General features: G+C 41.8%; 1 protein-coding gene across 2 annotated transcripts; it reads right to left on the reverse strand.

The window, feature by feature from the left end:
* Window positions 1–1,958: 1,958 nt before the first annotated feature.
* mxra5a (matrix-remodelling associated 5a) lies at window positions 1,959–19,638 on the reverse strand. 2 transcript variants are annotated; one of them, XM_030410399.1, is made up of 8 exons: window positions 19,259–19,638; window positions 17,758–17,980; window positions 17,426–17,555; window positions 15,667–16,057; window positions 11,447–15,496; window positions 7,637–8,555; window positions 7,219–7,545; window positions 1,959–6,018 (listed from the first exon to the last, which is right to left on the reverse strand). In XM_030410399.1, the coding sequence occupies exons 2-8, from the start codon at window positions 17,940–17,942 to the stop codon at window positions 4,428–4,430; spliced, it is 7,593 nt and encodes a 2,530-aa protein (XP_030266259.1). In that variant the 5' UTR covers window positions 17,943–17,980; window positions 19,259–19,638; the 3' UTR covers window positions 1,959–4,427. The 2 variants fall into 2 exon arrangements, with proteins under 2 accessions (XP_030266259.1, XP_030266258.1); XM_030410398.1 differs by having other exon boundaries at window positions 17,758–17,995; window positions 19,259–19,605.
* Window positions 19,639–21,675: the final 2,037 nt, after the last annotated feature.

Raw genomic sequence — 21,675 nt, forward strand, 5'->3', positions numbered from 1 at the left:
CTCTAAGCAGAGGTTTTTCAAACTGAGGGTTGAGCACTCTCTGTAGTATTATTGTCCTTTTATCAGTTTTTCTTAAATAGCTAGCTTAAATTTCATTGTTTTTGCTGATTTGTGCATGACAGCATGATGTCACATGACTTCCAAAATGTAACTAAAGTCTAGCAATGAAGTTTTTGCTCTTGGTACAGTTCCTCTAACATCAGTGCAGACTGGGAGGGTAGGAGCATGGGTTTGCTAATGTTAACCTATGAAGCACCTCAAGTGTCCAGGTAATGAAGCAGTGTTCTTTTTTATTTGATGTCTTGCTTCTTAAAGTTAAGTTGTGAGCGAATCTTCATCAGATAAATCACCACAGCTAAAGATGTCATGCCGAAAATGTCTGGTCACCATCAACAACTGCTGATGATGAATGAAAGTCTTGAAGAATCATCTCATTTCAAGATTTCAACCAATCACTCTGTTCTGAGGGGCAAGAGAGCACTTTTAAATCCTCGTTGCTAAATATAAATCTTACTCGCAAAAGTAGTAGAGGTTTGATCCCCAGTCCTTGAAAGACAAGAAGGAGAATACTGTGGTTGGCCGAGAATGTTCCTTGGAAATCAGAAACTCTAACATGGTTGGTATAATGTCAGTAGATTGAACTCTACACAGTCTGGCTGATTTACTGGGCCACAAAATACCATCATACCACAAAATTTCAACTCACCTCTTTTCAATTTAGCATCTTATTTACTGAGTCATTTGATTTGTGAAGACAAACGTTCATGAAGACAGCTAGGCACCCATAAAGACACAACAAGCGATATATCACACTTGGATGCTCGCACTCAAATCTGAGCCTGATGGAAATGTTGTCAACATCACAGCTGCCATGGAAAAAATGAAAAGGGGTTCACTCAGCGCTACTTTCATTACCAATCTCCACATCTACTCTGTGTTCTCCTGCACTGAAGAGAGAAACCAAATGTCTTCTGATCGAGGAGTCCTTTCAACTTTTCCTCAAATTGAGTTTCTCCGCTGCTCAGACTGCGCCTTGATGTTGAGATGTATTGACTGTGGCGCTCTAGGACACAGATTCTCCACAGCCAAAACTCCCTTGTACCATCTTTGATTCATCAATCAGCTACAACTCTCCAGTCATTGATAGATCATAGTAGGTTCCTCACTGAAGATTCTCTTCATTTTGTTGCATCTGGGCTGAAGTGGATATTGATTAACACCAATCCTCTATAGGGGTGACTTCTTTTTCAGTTTCCTATGTTGCCTATTTCCTTAGAAAACCATCTGTAATCAGAGCACATGAGCACAGGAAAGTGACTGTTCATATGATCATTGGAAAAATCTGAACAGTGTGGCATCACTTATTGCTGATGACTGTTTCTTTCAGTAAGGAGAGAAAACAGGTGGGCGTAAGATGTGAGCTGTTCCGAGCTGTATTCAAGCCAGTTCTGGGTCACAAACAGACAGCTTCATAGCACAAACAGGTCATGACAAAGAGAAGGGCCATGAGCAATCTGGTTCAGCTGTCAGGCTTGTTTAGCTACAGTGGGAAAACATGCATCACTGCAGACTAATCAGTTGTCAGGGTGGAAAATGTTGATTTCATCTGCAAGAAGAAAGATGTTAGCTAGATGAGGCAGGTTTAACAAAGAGGGTCACAGACATTGGAATTTCTCAAAGTGTGACTCTTTCAGGCCGAATCTGCTGAACTAATTTGGGATTTCCTCATGGCTCCAGATGTTTCTTCTTTCTGGAAGACTGCGGCTGTATTCCCAAAGCGATGATTGCAAGTTTCTAGGTTTCATGAGTAATGGTGACCTACTTCCTTCATCCAAAATGCTAAATTGAACATTTTTCTCAGATTTTTATCTGTGCTCGTCTCTGAGGCCAGCTTAACAAAACCTACATTCAAATTTGAACATTTTCATTATGAAAAGATTGGAAAACACTTCTATTTCTGAGTTATAGTTAAAACATTTAATGGATGCAGTGGCAAACATTCCTGAGTCATCATTTCTCCATTCTTATGATTTCCAATAATTAAAAAAGGTTTTGTTTTTGACTTTGAGCTTCTTAAAAACAGGTGAAAATCTTTTATTAAAGTATGGGTAAATTACTATGCATCACAGCTTGTCAAAGACAAATAATTAACACATGAGGACATTGAACCTGCTGCATTAGCATTTTTCAGAAGCAGAGTCAAGATGGCACACACTCCAGTTATGGGATTATCTGACTCCACTTACGGAAATACACACAAAATATTTCAGATGGGCTTTTATGAAAGGCACTGAAGTAAAAAAATAAAATTGCCACTGCCATAAAGAAGATCTTGGCAGTTTTTGTTTCAGTTGATTCTATAATAACAGTTAAATAATATTTTCCAGTTAGAGAATACTAAATTATGAAATTCTTTACAACTTGACATAATCTGTCATTGTCAGAAAGGACTGTACTTCAGCAAGTCATCAAAACAAAGCTTCATATACATCTGAGGATGCAACAGAGAGTCTCTGCTCACTGCTCAAGACATGATCAGACAAATCACTTGTTTAAATGGGAAACACCTGGGGGCAGAGTATGATGTAATTGTGTAGGCTGTTCCTTAATAATCACTTGCTGTGTAGGAGAGGGAAATAAAATACTGAGAAGTTGGATGTCAAATTTGCTTTAGATAGAGTGAATAGTTGATGTAGATGTATTACGGTGTATTATTGCCACCAGGCAGATTTAGCGTTTTTTTCTGAATAGCCCATATTTGCCGACAAATATTTTCTTTAGCCATTTGTTGCAGTTTATAACTCTTCTAAATTAATAAAAATCTAAATCTAAAAACAATTTCTAAACTGAAGTTGACAAATTACAATTTGATGACTGCCAAAAAATATCTTCTTGCTTTACTTTAATTTTAAATGGCCTACTGTTTTTCTCATAGTGTAACTGGTTGACAAGGCGTGGCCTATGTGACAAACTGCCATGATTCTTTAAAACTGATGATGCATTGGTGTATGAAGTTACTTCAGGGGGTGGTCAAATTACTTTTGATAATATTTAGAAAGTCAAAAATGTAAACCTGACTAAAAAATAGAGATTATCTATCTATCTTATCTAAACATATTGTTTTGCAAAGAAAACATAACTTTTTTGTTTACACTGATCGATGTCAACCTACACATAATTCTTTCTGCAATCATGTGAGCAAGCTAACCTGACCACGTGATAAATCACTGCGCAACACCTCTTCATAACGGCAAACCAGTCAGCTAACTATGGTTTATGAAATGTATTGTCCAGTTATGTGTATCATTATCCCAAGTGTCTGCTGTATCTTATAAGCCACAGTAAATTGTTTTGTTATAGAGCAAGAGACTCTGATGTACCCTCCAGCTCAAAAACTGCTGGAGAAATTGCAGAAGGTGAGGCTAATGTGCCTAACATGAGCTATGCTCCAGCTGCTGCCAACATGTTCATACGTGGCAATATGGGCATCCCTACACTTTATTCTAGGCCCAATTTAATATGCAACAGATTATCATACAATACATGTAGCAGGGGGTCCCTGCCTCGTCTCTCTGCTACGGGGTCCTTGGCTTTAAAAACTTTAAACCCCCGACTTTGTGGTGATTATCATATTATACGGAAGAATTTAAGGTCTCGTCCTGCCTTAGTGAAGGTAAGGATTCTTTGTACACTTTCAATCAAAATAATTTTTGGCAATACACTCCATAGAGTAGTAACAGGATCCCACAAGATAGTAGCTATTATTTATTTTTAGTAAGGTAGGACTGCAGAGACCTGTGTGGCCCACCTCCCTAAGTGATTTGAAATATTCAGTTTAGAAATGTGCCCCTATATTTTATTTTATTTTTTCCTTTTGGCCTGCTCATCAGGCAAATCAAGTATTCATCAGTGCTATTTACTTGTGGGATGAGGGATAATTTTCAGACGCCAATGGTAATTAATACTAGTACTATATAAATGATATGATATGCTAATGAGCAGCATGCTGTACTGTCCAGAGAGACAATAACGGTCATTAGCCCAAAGACAAACTAAAATGAAATACAACAACTGAAAGGTGACTCAAAATAGTCAACAGCATAGGCAAACCAATGCATTAATGTAGTCTGTTTTCCTAAAGTATTTTGTGGCAAACTTTGCTATTATGCTCAAAATTGGAAGCCCATTCATATTTCCCAGTGTTGTGGATTACCCATAAGACTGTAAAAAACTGTGGTGCACAAAATACTGCAAAATTTGGCCTCTATACAGGACACACTCAAAGCAAGTTTGAATCACGTCATTATTACATCATTGTGACAGCAGTTTTTACAACATTTTGATCATCAAAAACAATAGCTGTTTTTAACTAGGCAGTTGCTTGGGCATACAGTATTGAAATGGAACATAATGGACAGTGAAATTCTTCAGAACACATTGAGAAATGTAGCTTTAGAGTCTATGCCAATGGTATTTCTGGCTGTGCATCGGTAGACGCCAGTGTCTCTTTGTGTCGGGTTCTGGATGATGAGGGAACCTTGTGGATGGAGGTACTTGTTTCCAAAAAGGCGTGGCTGTGCACTGACAGCCAAGCGTGTTTTATCAGGGGTTTCCCATGCTATGTCTACCTTAGGGATCCCTGTTGCTACACAGTTCAACTGAACAGCAACTCCATGTTTAGCATAAGTCACAGAAGGGGGACCATTTGTTATTCGTGGTGGGTATGCAATCACAATTACTGATACAGAAAGCAGAGAGCTGCCATACTCATTTGCAGTCTGGCAAACATAAGACCCCCGATCATAGACTGATACTTGTTGGATGGCAAGTGTCCCATTGGGTAGTACAGCATACCTTCCAGCTCTCTGTGGCCTGTTGAGGACAACTCCGCTGGGTAGTGTCCATGATAGTCTGAGGGGTTCACCACTAGTGAGACAATGAAGCAAAAGTCTTTCCCCATTCATGATGCTGACAGGAGTGTTATATCTCTTGACGATCTCAGGCTTTCTCCCTGAGGACAATGTGATTGTACGCTCCACAAGCCCTCGACCATTGTGTCCCAGACAGCGATACATACCAGCTTCAGCTACAGAGGGGTTGCTAATGATTAAGGAGCCATCTGGCCGGTGGAAAAACTTAAAGGATCGAGTTCCACTCTGCAAAGGTGTACCGTTAGGTAAGAGCCAAGTGACATGAGGTATAGATAATCCCTCAAAAGAGCAATTCAAAATCATGGCATTTCCCACAGTCAGTGACAGGCTCTCTGTTTTGGGACCTATAATTGGTGGCCTTTCAACAACCTCCTTGACATCCAAATTAACCACCAGCCTGACCTCCCCTCCTTCATTACGAGCAATACAAGCCAGCTGCCCTGAGTCTGTCCTTTTGGGTGACCGAATTTCCAATGTACCATTTTGGTGAACTGTCACTCGGTTGCTATAGTATGGTGCAGGAAGGATCACATTTCCTGGTAGAACCCACATGACACGAGGGGTGGGGGTCCCCTTTGCCACACAGTCCACAAACTTTGGTTGATTCGGAACTGCAGTCACCTTGATGATGTTGGCAGTTCCACTTAAATTGTTGATTACTGGAGTTGCTACCAGGACCTCCAGCCTGATGACTTTATGGTCTTGTCCTGCATTGTTCCTGGCCATGCAGGTGTAGTTTCCTCCATCAAAACGTTGGACCTTTTGAACCACCAATGTCCCATCATCCAGGATCTGGTATTTGTCGAAAGTAGGGTGGATCACTCTATTTGTAGGAGATATCCATGTGATCACGGGTACTGATTCCCCTTTGGCATTACATCTCAGTGTAACGCTCTCACCGTAAAAAACCCTGACAGTCTTTTGGTCTTTATCCTGGATTTGTGGGGGCAAAGTTGTAACCTTGACCGTAACTCTAACCTTCATCTCATCTTTGCCGAGTTGGTTCTCAGCATAGCAGGTGTAGTCACCTTCTTCTGGCATTCCGACATCGTTTAAGTACAGCGTCCCATTGTCAAACACCACATATCTATTCACAGTTCAGAAAAAAGGAAGGAGAAGAATACTGATTATGACACTGAGTTATGTGCATTAATCAAATTACATTTGCCGTAATAATATATGCAATTAGTTAGTTATTAAGATTTGGACATCACACACTTATTTTGGTCATATGTAGCTCTTTTGTTACTGAAGAAAAGAGCACTTGGCAAACAAATAAAATAATACATATGAATAAAAATGCTCCCTTATATGAGAATTGTATATGCTCAAATGGAAGCTTCTAGTGAAGATGAATACCAGAAATGTAGGTTCTGTATTTTTCTTCAATGCTATTTTGAGACAGATGACTACACAGGTACTGCTGTTTTCTGCTCTGTGAGCCTTTTCTACTGTGGTCTGCTAGCTATTATGTGTCAGAAAGAAACATGTATAGTCGAACAACCTTAACAGACTGAAGTAGTATTTACAGTGTGCTCTATAGGTCATAGCAGGAAACAATAAATACAGCTAAAATACTGAAAAAAGGAGTTTTTGTTTTGTAGCAGGACATGCCAAAATTGGTTCTTGTAGTAATTTTCTGTGGAAGTGAGGAGTCATTAATCTTAGGGTGGAGAGCTGCCAGTGAAGCACGGAGTCAGGGAATAGTCGCCGATAAATGGACATCTAAAATTAATGTCTTAAATGTCTTAATTGATTGAAAGCAGAATTATTGTTAAATAAGATAATGACGGCGCAAAGGATCTGAGTTTTCTGGAAAGTGACTGAATTATATTTTTAAAACAAAAGGTCAAACTGCGGTTCCAACAAAATCTACACTGCAAAAACAAATATTTAAAAAAACACCAAACAAGTTGTGTTTATAGCATTTTGACACATTTTACAATTTTAGCACACAATGTGTAATTAAAAAAGAATGCTTCTTTTGACTGATACACTACATGTCACCACAGTGACAGTCCTTGGGAAGAACAGTTTGTGTTTATAAAAAAATGCATATATTTCATAAAGCAGCACATAAAAATCTCTAAAATGAATAAATATTATTCATAAAATACCTGTATGCATCTGAGTATATTTTTCAAATCAAAACTAATGGCTTATTTATTTATTTTTTCAGCCAATCTTAACATGTTATTTGTCTTTAAACTGCTGCAACCACTCTTTTCACATTTCCCTGACAAAAGAGATTATGCTGTCAGAATCTCTTTTACTGGGCAGCTCATACCTGCGACTGCGCCCCCCATTGACACTATGTCTTTGTTTGACTGGGTTGACCATAGTGCCATCTGGTAGTGCCCAGCTGATCTCTGGGTTGGGGAGACCAGAGGCCACACAGTCCACCTTCAGGTCTCCACCATAGACCACCTCTTGACTAGATTGCTGCTGCTTCTGCTTGATCTTGGCCGGCCTGGTTAGCACATTGACCCGCAGCAGAACGTAGTCATCACCCATCTTGTTACGTGCCACACACAGGTAGTCACCGCTGTCCTCATCAGTCACAGATTGAACAGTTATACTTCCATTGGTGAACACCTTGATCCTGGTGTCAAAACTGTAAAGGTAATAGCAGTTTCATGTAGGCTTTTATTTATATACGTAATAGAGAATGCAGAAAATTATTAATAAGCTTGTGCATTACTTACCTGTACTGAGCATCCACCAGTTTCTTAGAAGGTGTCCTCCAGATGACCCGGGGCTCTGGCTCTCCTCTGGCCACACAGTTCAGCCGCAACCTCCCGCCATAGATCACATCTGTTCTGTGAGGAGATGACGACGTGATTCTGGCCTTGGCAGAGGACGGATTCCTCATAATGTTCAAGATCACTGTTCTCCTGCTAGACGACACCACGTTACTGGCTGAGCACTCATATCTCCCAGCATTCCCCGGCCCTAATGTCCTTATGTAGAGGGTCCCATTGGGAAAGACAATGACGTTGTGTCCGGTAACAAACTGAGAAGCAGTTAGCTGTACACCATCAGGTGTGATCCAGCGGACGACAGGCTGAGGGGAACCTGCGGCAGTGCAGTGGATGTAGGCAGTGCTGCCCTCTGGGAGGGTGGTGTTCTCATGTTGGGTCTGCTGAATCACAGGTGGCAATGCTGAGATGTAAAGCCTAACTGAGACTGTGTCTGCCCCGGCTGCACTGCTGCCAATGCACTTATAAATCCCTCTGTCTGTGTAAGAGGCCTGACTGATCCGGAGGGTTCCGTTACTCAGAACAGTCACACGTTGTTGAGGTATGACACTAATTGGTGTGGCAGCCATGTGGATATGGTTAGGGAGCACCCATGTGACTTGAGGCACAGGGTGCCCCTCCACTATACACTCCAAATCCACTTTGCCACCTACATGCACAGTTATGTCCCTGTGCATAGGCTGGAGGACCTGAGGGTGCGTAGACATTACAACAAGGTTGATTACCATCTTGTCTGTGCCATACTGGTTTTGGACTGTGCACAGGTACTGGCCTCCATCCATAGGCTGGGTGTTCCTGATGATTAATGTTCCATTTGGATGAATCTCAAACCTCTGGACCCTGATGTTCTGAGCAATACTTGCCCCTGCATGAATGGAAAGAGAGCGATTTTAAATATGACAGCTATTTCTTACACATAGTATATAATCTAAGGTGTAAGTAATATCTTACATTTAAAGGTGGGGTGAGCAATTCTGTAAAAAGAGTTGGTTAGTTGGTTGTTCACTTTCAGTCCCAGGTAGTTAAATACCAACGCTTTGTGTATATTGTTGATTCTCGCTCCAAGTTTGTCAGTATTTAACAACCTGTGTATGGGACTTCAATGGCATTCAACTGTCTCCAGAATCGTTCACCGCACTTGGGTAGAGTATGGTAGTACTGAGTTGGAGGTTAATGGGTGCACAAAAATACAATATCTTTTTTATGGGTGCCATACGTAACAAAGGAAAGTGTAAAATTGTTCTTGGAACAGCATTCATATCTGACATATTGGATTTCTTAGGTGGGACAGTAAGAGAGTGGGGTTGATGTGAGTTGGTGTTTTACAACCATATCAGGGTTTCCCCTACATGTAATTGACTGTGGCGCACCGCCACGGCAAAATAAAAGCCGCCACACTTTCAAAATTCAGGCATAAATAAATCCAGTGTTAGAGAAAGGAAATATTTTACCGTCGTCTTCCACCGCAGTCTTTGACGTTAACTAGCATGTTGGATATTTCGCTTGATAATTAGCTAGAGGATTAAATGGTCACTTAGCGGAGTCCTGCACGGGTCACTGCATCCGACCAGTTTTCCGACACAACTTACATTCTGCACCCGAGCCGACCCACTATAAATTCATACCGACGCCCGAAGGAAAATTGGACGGACGCAATTTTTAAAAGTGAAAGTAAGACAGCGTAGAGGGAATGAGTTCTGGGAGGGCGCAAGCACGCATGAATGAGCTCATATGAAATATAAATGCTTATCATTTGTGTCGCTAATAATGACTGATGATAAGTGAAGCCTTGAAAATGGCAATCACAAAACCCGACCCACCTCTCCAGGCGTCCGCATGTCCTGCATCTGTGTCCGACACAGTACATTATTTTTCACCCGTGCAGGACTCTGACTTAGATAACTCCTCTCTTGAACAAATAATAAAAATAGCATTTCTTTACAATATTAGAGTTCATGATGGCTGTGTGAGAGCATTATAACCAGAGAAAAAAAAAGAAGTAGCCTATGACATAAGTATAAATATTACAGTATGATGAGCCAAACTGCCCCCCCCCCCTCCGCGCGCGCACAACAGTCTCACAAAATACTGGGGGAAACGCTGCATATCTTTACCTATTTGGGTTTTCAGTATTAAAACAATATCATTCAATATTCTTCCTGGCAGAAGCTTCTGGCTTGATTTTACCAAGTTATGATGTTATAAGAGAAGACGAAAAAATAACTCAGAAGCAAATTATATTTTTACCTTAAACTGTTAACAGTGTGAAGTACAATTTTGCAATGGGAGCCTGGCTTTCTCCAATTAATAAGAAAGTAAACAACAACAAAAACAAAAATGTATTGTGGTATCACATTTTACCATTCTCAACCTTATTAATTCTAAAAGTAATCTGTGAACATTATGTTGGACAGTACATATTTAATATCATGAATATAATGCAACAGCTCTTTACTAATTATAAATGTCTAATCATATTGAACAGTAATGAACCCTAACCCAATTTATGTACTAACCGTATATAAACTGGGTTAGGGTTCATTACAAGTTAACTCAAACTGTCAGATGTTACAGAATCAGTCACTGTGATTCCCACTAATAATGCCTGGTACTTCAACAACCAGCTCTAAATGACTTAAAACCGTGAAAGAAAAAAACGCTCTTGCCCAGTGCCTACAAGATCTCCTGAACCTGAGTGGTCAACCCATCTTCGACCAAACTGGTAAAACTTGTAACACCAAGCTTGAAAAACTTAACAGGAAAAAATAATAACGGTCAAACTATTTGATTAATTGATATTAATATATACATATATATATATATATACATATATATATATATATAGATATATATATATATATATATATATATAGATATATATAGGGCCGGAACTCGATAAAAAAAATTAATCGAATTAATCAGAGGCTTTGTAATTAATTAATCGAAATTAATCGCATTTTAATCGCATATAAATATTTGACCTGAGAACAGTGAGAAGCAATTTTTTTCACATGGATTTTAGTATACCATTGAATAATGACTGAATACAGAAGCTTAAGCAACAAAATATTGTTTTTGTTTTTTCAAGACCAACGCAATTTTTAAATATTTTTTTGGCCTTTTATGGCTTTATTGACAGAACAGCTGAAGATATGACAGGAAACAGGGAGAGAGAGAGGGGGAGTGACACGCAGCAAACGGACCCAGGCCGGGAGTCGAACCTGGGTCCGCTGCAGAGCCTCGGTACATGGGATGCGCGCTCTTCCCACTGAGCTAAACGCTGCCCCTATCAGTGCAATTTTTGCCATAAAGTGCAGCAATAGCATGCTCTAATCTACACTGCCATCCGTCCGCTTTTGAAAACAAAATTTCCCATCCACGGTGCCAACCAAAGCAGTCTCATCTGCTTCTTCGTTCATTGTTGTTGTCTGAAGTCATGAACGTTAGTTGGTGCTCCAGTATAATCGGTACCCCTGAAACTCTTCCAGTGAGAAACGTTCCGCGGTGCAAAAATAAGTGCGATTAAAATGCGTTAATTTTTTTAACGCGTGAATTTTTGTGTAATTAATTAATCGTAATTAACGCATTAAAGTCCCGGCCCTAATATATATATATATATATATATATATATATATATATATATATATATATATATATAGAGAGAGAGAGAGAGAGAGAGAGATGAATTTATTTTTTTTTCTTCCAAAGCATTTGTTGAAAATTAAAAGTTGAGTTATGAGGTTGAGTCATACATACCACTTGAAACTTTCGTCCATGACAGGAAGGGCATTGGCTCACCCTCAGCCTCACAGGGAAGCTGAGCATCTGTTTCAGCTTTCACAGTTAAAGTCTGGAAATTACTCTTAGTTATTCTTGGCTTCCCTCTTGGAATCGATCCCTGTCCAGGTAGCTGGTGCTTTCTGGACATATTCTGAGATCTTGTTAACAGTCCCTCTTTGAATATATCAGTTTGGTTTGCAGAAATTGTTGGGACAGGAGTGGCCATTTCCTTAATTGTCTGTCCACTGGTCAATTTTAGGGCTGGGGAAGTTGGATTTGCACTAATAAATGGAGTAAGTTTGTGGTCAGCTTTTGTTTCAAGATGAAAGTCCTTTGTTCTCTGGGGCTCTGATGTGTTGATGGAGTGGATATGTTGGCTTTGTCTGCGGTTGTCTGATATGTTATGGATCTTGTGAGCCTCCTTAATGGTTTCCATCAGTGAAGGGTCCATTTTGGCTCCAGTAGGAGACTTTTTCGCTAGTGTAACATATTGCGCTACTCTGGATGGAATCAGAACATCGGGTCTTGAAATTACAGAGGGATTTATTGTTACGATACTTGTAATAAGAACATCAGCATTTATTCCTATATTTGCAGTTACTTCAAGATGTGTATCTCCCGCTGATTCATTGCTTGGGGTTTTATTTTGACTAAAAGTATGATAAGATGTTTCAAGTAATGTAGGATCCTTTGTGGTGACCTGTTCTGTGTCCAAATCACCCTCGAAAAGCAAGCTTGGTGTTGTAATTAAGCCTCTAGAAGTGTATGCAGAGGTTGTCTTGATTTCATGCTCAATGAAGGAAGCAGTTGAGGCGGATGGGGATGGCAGCAGGGAAAACTGCATGCCAGTCTCCTTGATAAGCATATTTTCATCATTTTCATGGGGTATGTATTGATGGCCTGATTGAGTCAGCCCGACATCTGTTTGCACTTGTGTTACACTGTGAAAACCCCCAGAGGAATTGTTTGTGCGTGGCACAGGTCCAAGGTCTCCCGTAATGCTTACCCTTTGTGTCTCTTCTAAGGGTTTAATAGGTGGAAGGAGGCTGCCTGTAAACCTCTGCTGAGTAGCTGATGTGAACATTTCCAAACGTTCTGCAGGAAATACACTATCTGGTATTCCCAAGGCTGTTGGAGAACTCGTCTTTCCATGACCCACTCCTGGAGAGGACATTGGAAATGATGGTGCCACTGATGTGCTTTTGAACAGTGGTTTGGCCAGGGCCAGAATGCTGTCATTTGTTACAGGGGGAGAAGCTGGTAGTGAAGAGAGATTGGTGGCTGCTTTGGAATCATGCCCTTGGTCTTTGCTTTCCTCATGACTCAGTCTGCCTGATGACGCTGCTTGGCTGCCCCTGAATGGAACAGTGGTATTGAAACTGACTAATGTAGCTTCTAATGCTTCTATTTTTAGCTGTGAGGAGGCTGTGGTCTTGTCTGTTGCTAGGGGAGCAATTGTAGGTGTGGTGGCAATTAACTGTGTGGGTTTATTCAGCTTTTGTTTCCTTCTGTTTGGCCTTCTCCGACGACTGTCATTCTTTCTCTTAGAGTTAGGGAGTCGCAGGCGTGAGGATGATTGTCCTTCAGACCCCCTCCTTCTTGTAGTGGTGGGTACTTGTGTAGTTGTTAGAGGTGCTGTTGTGAGCATTGCTTGAGATTGCAAATCATCAAGTGTTGTGTCCTTTGGCTGAGTATGCAACTCGATTCTTGTTGCAGTCTCATGAAGATATTTTCCGTTTTGGTTGTCTGAAGGGATAATTTGACTTCCACTCAAAGAGAGTTCTCGGTCATTATTGGAGCTGGCAACAACATTTGGTATATCCACATTCTTGGTCCTCTCCGACGCCTTGGACCACTGAGCTGTTTTGACTCTATCAACATCTGTATTTGTGTTTGGGTTTTCTTGTAGAGAAAATGTACTGCTGCTGCTTGCAATGTTTGTGTTCGCCTGCCAGAAAGTGACAGCGCGTAGGGGAACAGATGTGGTCTGTGGGAGGAAAAACATACTGTTTGAAGTTGTCTGTAGGTCCAAGTTCATATCAGGGCTTGTGTCTTGTACATTGTATGTAGTCTGTGTTGTGTGTGGCTCCGCTGTAGAATGTATGTTATGACTGTTTGATGTCATATCCTGTGTATCATGTGCAGTATCGCTACTAGATATCACACGTGTGTCTTGGCCTTGTGTACTATGTTTATTAGTTGTGTGTAGAACTGGAATGTGTGGTGTTGTGAGGTAATCCTTCCCCTCATTTTCCTGCACAGTCATGCCATCAGATGATCCCTCAACGGTTTCTTGTGACTTTGTAGTTTGCTCTGTCAGTGTTATCTGTGTTGTATGCAGAACTAGGAGTGGTGTCACAGTATTATGAGCATTTCTGTCCCTGATCTTCGCCAAAATATCGGCCCATTTCTCTGGATCGATTTTACTCTTTGACATATTAATCTTCCTCCTGCTGTCAACTATATTCTTCCCGTCTTCAACACGTGATCTTGTTGGTTTTCGAAGCAGTTGCGGCCTCCGCCACATATTCCTTGATGGATGGACGCCCCTCCTGCCTGTGGCCACACCTCCTGGAACTCTCCTCCTCAAGGGATCCAAGCTGCTTAATGGAGGCCCCATCTGAGTACCCTCATTATCCCCTGATGCCTCCTCTGTATCCATTGTGGGGACTTTAATCTGAGTGTTGACACCTGAGGCTGACTGAGGTCTTGCTGGAAACTTCCTCAAAGGCCTTATCAGCCCTTTGCGTCTGATGACAATTATTTTTGTAGCCAGGGTATCCACACCATGTTGATTTATGGCAATACATTTATAATGACCACTGTCCAATAACTGAGTCAGTGGGATATGTAGTGTGCCGTTGGAAAAGACCAAAACTCTCGATGAGTTGGCTTGGAAACTAACTATGTTGCTGCTTGGCAGAATCCAGTTAATTTCAGCATCGGGGGAACCAGATGCAATGCAAGGCAGGGAAATGGGGTTCCCGACAAATCCTTCAATAGGTGTAATTGAGGCATCCTCTCCTGGGAGAGGGCTAGAGGATTCCTGTACTGTGAGATGGAATGGCAGGACAGCAAGATCTCCATGAACCTTGGCAATGCAGTAGTAAATTCCTGTATCTGTGTGGCTGACAGCTTTAATGACCAGCTGTCCTTCGCCTGACACAGACACCCTGTTGTCTGGACTGCTGTGTGGTGCCTCCATCTTGGAGCCGTCTGGCAGCATCCATTGGATGACTGGTTGGTCAGAACTTTGCACGTTACAGTCCATTTGACTTGGGCTTCCCAGGATAGCACTCAACGCTTTGCGAGTTGTATTTGTTGACTCGATCATGACCCATGTCCTTCTCTGTCTCCGCACCAGCTCTGCTTCTACTGTCTCAAAAAAGTCTGTGCTTAAGATCAATTTTACCATCTTGGCTGACGATTGAAGTCGGTTTAGCTGAAGGTCTGCAGATGTCTGCATCAGCCATTCTGGCTGAGCCATGATATTAACTTTGACACCTGTGTAGTACAATGCATCCTTCTCAGCGTCCTGTCTATACACATAGGTTGGATGAGGCTCTTTTCTGAGCATAATTCCCCTTTGCAAATGGGCAGGTACATTGCTGTAGTATGCAATAAGCCTCCACAGTCGCTCATACTTTTCGCGATCAACAGGACATTCTATATCCACTGACAAAGTTATGTTAGAGGCCAGCTGGAGCTGGTTGACCTGCTCCCAGCTGATCTTGGTAACCTCTCTTGGCTCAGTAATGCTACACTCCAAATCCACCTCATTCCCATGTTCATCTGACAGGCCCAGAGAGATGTTTCCAAGTGGTTCACTGAAATCCTCTGTGGTCATGACCTCACTTTCCATGTTATCAGGTGGGGAAGTCCTCTGAGGAGAGCTGATGACAGGGCTGCTGCAGACTAGGCTCTCTACCGCCTGGAGCTCTCTCCTCTTGAGGTGCCTGGGAGATGAACACATAGGACACAGCTGCCCACCGGGAAGTGCCCTGTCCTTTTTACATTTCAAGACATCTGGAGAAAAACAAACAATGCTGTCAAGTAAGATCTTGGAGCAGTCTTGAATTATCATCTGTGAATATTCCAAAATATGAATTATTAGGTATCACCAACGTTTGAACGCAAGAATAAAGAGCGATCTAAATAAAACTGCTAAATTACAATGCATAAATTTAAAGTCAAACCTGGTGAGGTTTTATTCCAGTCATGGAGCCACCTCATGTTGCAGTCGCAGGTCCATGGGTTTCCATGGAGGTACAGGTTCTCCAGCTGAGGCATGGTGGCCACTAGGTGGGAAGGCAGAGACTTCAGCCCATTGTGTGACAGATAGAGGTGCCTCAGGGTGGAGACGTGGAAATAATCCATCAGAGTGAAGGTGGTGAAGGTGGCTGGGTGCAGCTGCTGAAGTCGGTTGCCTTCCAGCTGCAGCAGCCGCAGGGAGGTGAGGCCATGAAAGGCATCTGGGTGGATGAACTCCAATCGGTTGTGGTCCAGGTGTAACCTGGCCAGGGCCCAGAGTCCCTGAAGGGTGTGTCTGTTGATCTCTGTCAGCTTGTTGTAGCTCATCTTCAACATCTAAACCAATAAGCAGCAAGGAGACAAAGTAATCATGACATTATGAACCTCTTTGCGGGGATCCTGCGCCAATTCTTCCTCTGTGTCAAAGTCTCCAGAGGTAGTATCAGAGGCACAGCACTGGCAAACCGAAACCAGTGTAAATGGATAAGATGGCGGCATGGAACGGGGTTGTGTCAATCTAATGGTGTCATGGTGTTATTACAGAGTGATAACTAAACAGATCCTTCATCAAAATAAAGAGAAACGTCCCACAAAGCAATGTTACAGGACCAAACAAAAGTAACATACCAACTGTAACTTTCTTTGGCCAGGAGAAAATACTGCAGTTATAGATGGAGAAGTGTCTGTCCTCTCGCCTGTCCGACTGACTCTTCATCACATTTCTGCCCGAAAAACAGCGTCTGTCACCCCCAAAAACTTAAACTCACAAAGTATTTGTGTTGGAAAAAAAATCACAGCGACGATCAGCCCTCCAAACCGAGGCTTCATTGAACTTTCCCCAAGAAAACAGCATTCCTCCTCGTGAGTGACAGTCATAGAGCGTTGTTTTTACTGAGGGCGATTATGTAATTATGTAATTTAGGCCAAAAAATTTAACTTTGTCACTTTCCATGATGTTTTGTGGATCAGGATCTCAATTACAACACATTATAATAGCATCCATATGATTATAATTAGTCCACGGATACATGTTTAGATTGTAAGGAGGACACTGGGGAGAACACCTTGACAAAAAGGAGGTCATCATCATCACGTCATGATGATGACCTCATTTTTGTCAAGGTGTTCTCCCCAGTGTCAAAATCAAACCTAATCAAACCTAAAATGTGTGTTGTACATGAAACATTTGTCATTTTTATAGTTGAGTTGTTGTTGTTTGGTAAAGAATAAAAGCACAACGTGATTTGAAGATGGTTGCCTAGGAGATAGGTAAGGGAGAGACGAAATAAACTGGTTGCTATTTCTGAACCATTTCAACATTTCTGATATATTCATGAGTGTGGTCTCCTCTGAAGAGGTAACGCTTTGGAGAAGAAAATATGGTAAACATGTTTCTTTCTGACTAATTTTCTTTGCAATGTTTTGTGTGACTGAATTTTCATTTTTGGGTAAACTGTTCCTTTAACTTTAACATTCTGCAGTGTCTTTTCTAAGGTTGTTCCTAGTCAGATGTAAGGAGCACTTAGTAATGATAACGGTTATCTAAGCTGTAAAATACCACAATCTGAAAAAAGTCAACAGAATGTGCAAATGTCTGTACACAAAATATGGGCATAAGGCATTTCAAAATACGCAAACAAAGTAACTAATGTAGATTTACCTTGGGATTCAGTGTAACATTTTTATGGTGTTCAGCTGGTGTACCTGTAGTGAGGTCAGGTCCCTGAACACTCCATCAGGCAGACTGTGGACATCGTTTCCATGGACCATCAGAAGCTCAAGCTTCCTCAGACCAGCCAGCGATTTGTCTGTGATCTCATTAATGCTATTGAACCTGAAACAACAGCAACAGAGTGGGCAGTATGAAAAACACTAAACCCAAATTAATGAGAAACAATACATGAGCCTGGTTATTGACAAGCCATAAAATTAAATCCTTCTCTGATCATGCATTTATGAGTGTAATCCAATCTCTCACAGCATAGCAAAATAACAGGCATGCCAAGTCATTGCTGAGGAATGGCAAAAGGACTGACCCCAGGTTCATGCGCTCCACGTCTTTGGACACAGCAGCTGGGATGGTGAGGAGGGAGCGGAAGGTGCAGTGGAGCTCAGTTGGCTGGGGGCAGGAGCAAGGCCAGGGACACGGGGCAGAGGAAACAGGGGGCAAGGTGATCATCAGCAGCAAAGTGTGGAGGAGACACATGGAGGCAGGGTCCATCTTCAGTTGGGGGGGTGCTGGGGCAGCAGTCACAGCAACTGTCCGTGCAATAACTACAATATCATTATCATCATTAATATTATTATAATCATATTGATAATATTGATTGATTATTTAATATTGATAAGATGCTGCTTTTAAAAGAAAAAAAAGGTGATGAAGAATGAATCGATGTTCCTGTGAAAATAAATCTGGAGCTTGAATAAAAAGCCTAAGGTGACACAATAGTCATACTAACCCAGCAGTCTGGTTATAAGTGAATTTGCTGGAGCACTGATGCGAGTTTGTCTGAAGCCTCACTAGCCCCCCCTGCCGTTTGCATACGGGGATCCTGCGTCAATTCTCCGCACCCGCCTCTGTGTGAAAGTTACAGAGGCGGAGAGGGGGGAAATTTCGCTCCGGCGCTGATCCGCCTCTGGAGGTAGTATCAGGGCCGCATTATTGGTGAGCCGTCCCAGTGTGAACAGATAATCCGGAGGCGCGGAGCGAGGGCGTGTCGGTCTGACAGTCTGATAACTGCACAGGTCCTTCACTCAACTAAATACAGAGAAATGTCCCACAAAGCAACGTTACAAGACCGAACAAAAGTAACGTAGTAACTGTAACTGTCTTTGGCAACTTATATGAGGAAAACAAATACTACAGCTGTACGTGGAGAAGCATCTGTCCTCCTGTCTGTCCTACCGACTCTTCGTCACATTTCTGCCGAAAAACAGCGTCTGTCACCGGCAAAAACTTTAACTCACCGAGTGCTTGTGATGAAAATTAATCACCGCGACCGTCAGCTCTCCTGACCGAGACTTCACCGAACTTTCCACCAGAAAACAGCCTCCGTCCCCGCGAGTGACAGAGTCAGACAGCGTCCTGTTTACTGATGGTGATTATGTAGCCTATAATTATGTTATTTAGCGCGAAAAACTTAACTCCGTCACTTTCCAGGTGGGTCAGGATCTCAATCACGACACATTATAACAGAATCTATATGATTATAAACTGTAAGCGAGTTTAGATTAACAAGGGAACACCTGGGGAAACACCGACGTCATCAACATGACGTGTACCGTCACGCCTCTTTAGGAGCCGCAGCGCCGGCTTTCTGTGTGAATTACACACCTGAAGGCGGAGATGCTTCGCTCTGTGTGAATCACCATCGGCGGAGAATTGGCGAACCACCGCTCCGGAGATAATGACGCTGTGTAAAAAGGGCTGTGAGACCCTCTGCCTCTATCTCCGCAGCGGAGGTTTCAGGCAAAGTGTTACTTGAATACTTTTTAACCTCAGTTCAAATCTTTGCAATGATAAATAGATGCGCTTACCTCAAAACCTTGATAGCCTCTCTCTGGAGAACTCCTCATATTCCATTTCAACATCGAGAAATCTAAATTAAAATTGAACAAAAACGGAAACCTGAGAGATGGACTCAAGTTGGTGTTACAAACTGAGAAAATCCAAACCGAGGAGAAATTGAGTGAAAAGTGAATTGAGTGAAAAGTCCTTAAAGGAACACGTTTTTGTCCCCGAAATGTCCCCGTGCGCTCCGTGGGTCTCCAGCCTGCAGTGAGTGAAGGAGTCTCTCCAGCTGCCAGCAGCGCGCAAGGCGGAGACGCAACAGGAGGAGCCACAAGTTTTCCTTAATGACAGAAGAAGTGGAGGAGCGTTTCGGAGTGTGATACCGTGGTACAGCAGAACATACTGCGAAGCTGCTCAGTGTAAGAGTGCTTGGTTAGCGTTGCTGGGATATATTCAATGAGTCACACTGGAACTATGAGAAATCAGACGAACCTCAGAGGCTGACAGCTTTAAGAGCAGCTGGATGGGAGAGGAGAGGGAAAACACACCATCCAACAATCGCTGAGCGTCATTATTTGACGAGTTAGAAACGAAACTCAAAAATCTACTTTTCTTACAAATAATGTAAAATTCTGGTATGTTACAAATACGCCTTTAATTAAAACTGAGCTAAGTCAAACACTGTGTGTGCCAACTTGTTCTGTAATCTACACTACATAGAATAGAATAGAATAGAATAGAATATCTTTATTGTCATTGTACAGGTATCACATCCATCTGTTATGTTGAGTGTTGAATGTTTAAAGGAAAGGATTAACTCAAAGATTATGACAGAATAACTACTGGACTGTGTGTTGCATTTAGTTCTGACATGGACTGAATTCTGACATTAACTGTCAGGTCAGGCTGAATGGTGTGAAACTGCTGATCTTCCCTTCTCTCCATCTCTGACTGGCAAAGAGAGGGTTCTGGCAGATGAAGGTAAACTTCAAAGCCCTTTCATTAACACTGACTCACATACACAGCATGCAGTCTAGACACAAACCCACTGAACAATGGGCCACACATAAAACCTAGAGGTTGACAGCACAGCCTGAGGGAAAGTTGAAAAAATCTATTACTGTGCCATTTTCTGAAACTGGGACCTGAATATCAGTCTGATGACTCCAGAGCTGATTTAATATCCTGCTATGATATCATGTGCTGTGCTGGAATTTTGGGCTCATTTATGTTGATGTTGAATTTCCGCTTATCCTGCTTGAAACACTACCTTTGGTGTTAGCTTTGGCCCCTAAGCTTCCCTCCTCTACTGTGGATGTCTCCATCACCTACATGCTGCAGTCCAGAGGCCCTGCAGCGGCTGAGGCCCGGCTTTGTGAAAGTGTTTAAGTTGGAGGAAACTTTAGGTCAAAGGTGACTGAAGGAGAGTTAGTGGAGGGCCTCCTGTCCTCACTGCTGGACAGAGAGCCTCCATCCATCACAGTGTCACTGTGGGCTTATATAGCACACCTGCATCAAAAGCACATTGAAGGAATGCCACTCAAGCTATGTGGCCTGAGGTACCACCTAAGGGGTGCTTCTGTGAATTATCGGATAATCTTATTTAGAGAATTAATATTTCATCAAACCCCTGAAACAATATGCACATAGATCTTAAGCTTACACTTTTTTTACACACTGCCATTTAAAAATTTAAAAAGGTGATTTCTTTGTGGGCGTAAAAGGTAAAAAGGTGCAGTACCAGCAGGAGGCAATAATGACGGGAGCAAAAGATGAATGAGTAGAAAAGAGCTGGTTCACTAATAGAGCTTTTACCCAAGTGCCCACAGTTTGAGTCTTATGTCAAGCCAAGCAGGTAGAGTGATTGTTTTGATCTAAACCTTTGCTGCTTTTATTTTGAAAGTCTAACTGGACATTGGATGTTTGTTATTGCTACATAGAGAGGCAAAGTTCTGTCTTTTCCAGTGTGGCCCAATAGAGTGGTGTAGTCTGTTATCCTAAAACTCAGAAATCAGTCAGCGTTTTTGGACTCTGTTCCCTCGTCTCGAAGTCTGTGATTTCTTTGAATGTGTTTTCAGTTAAATGTCTGAAATAAGGTGTGTAGTTATCACAGGTTCAAGATATTTACACTTTTTGTTCGACAACATAAAATACATTATTAAATGTCCACAATTTAATTATAAAGCTCTTCCATGTGTTAAAAATGCAATTTTTAAAAAAGACTACAGAGGTTGTTGGGGACTATAAGCATCATCACAATGAACACTGAGACTAATCTACTCAGTAGTCCGTCTTCACAGCCCCACTTTAGTTACACAATATTCTAACTCTAACTTTACAAGTTGTACATTGATCAGTTTATAGAAAACCTGTATAGTAATTGTGTTGTTAGACGCCTAGTGGTGGTGACGTTTAAGTCATTTGATCATGATGTAGTTTGTTT

The sequence above is a fragment of the Sparus aurata genome, chromosome 24 (assembly GCF_900880675.1).
Source record: "Sparus aurata chromosome 24, fSpaAur1.1, whole genome shotgun sequence".
Lineage (NCBI taxonomy): Eukaryota > Metazoa > Chordata > Actinopteri > Spariformes > Sparidae > Sparus > Sparus aurata.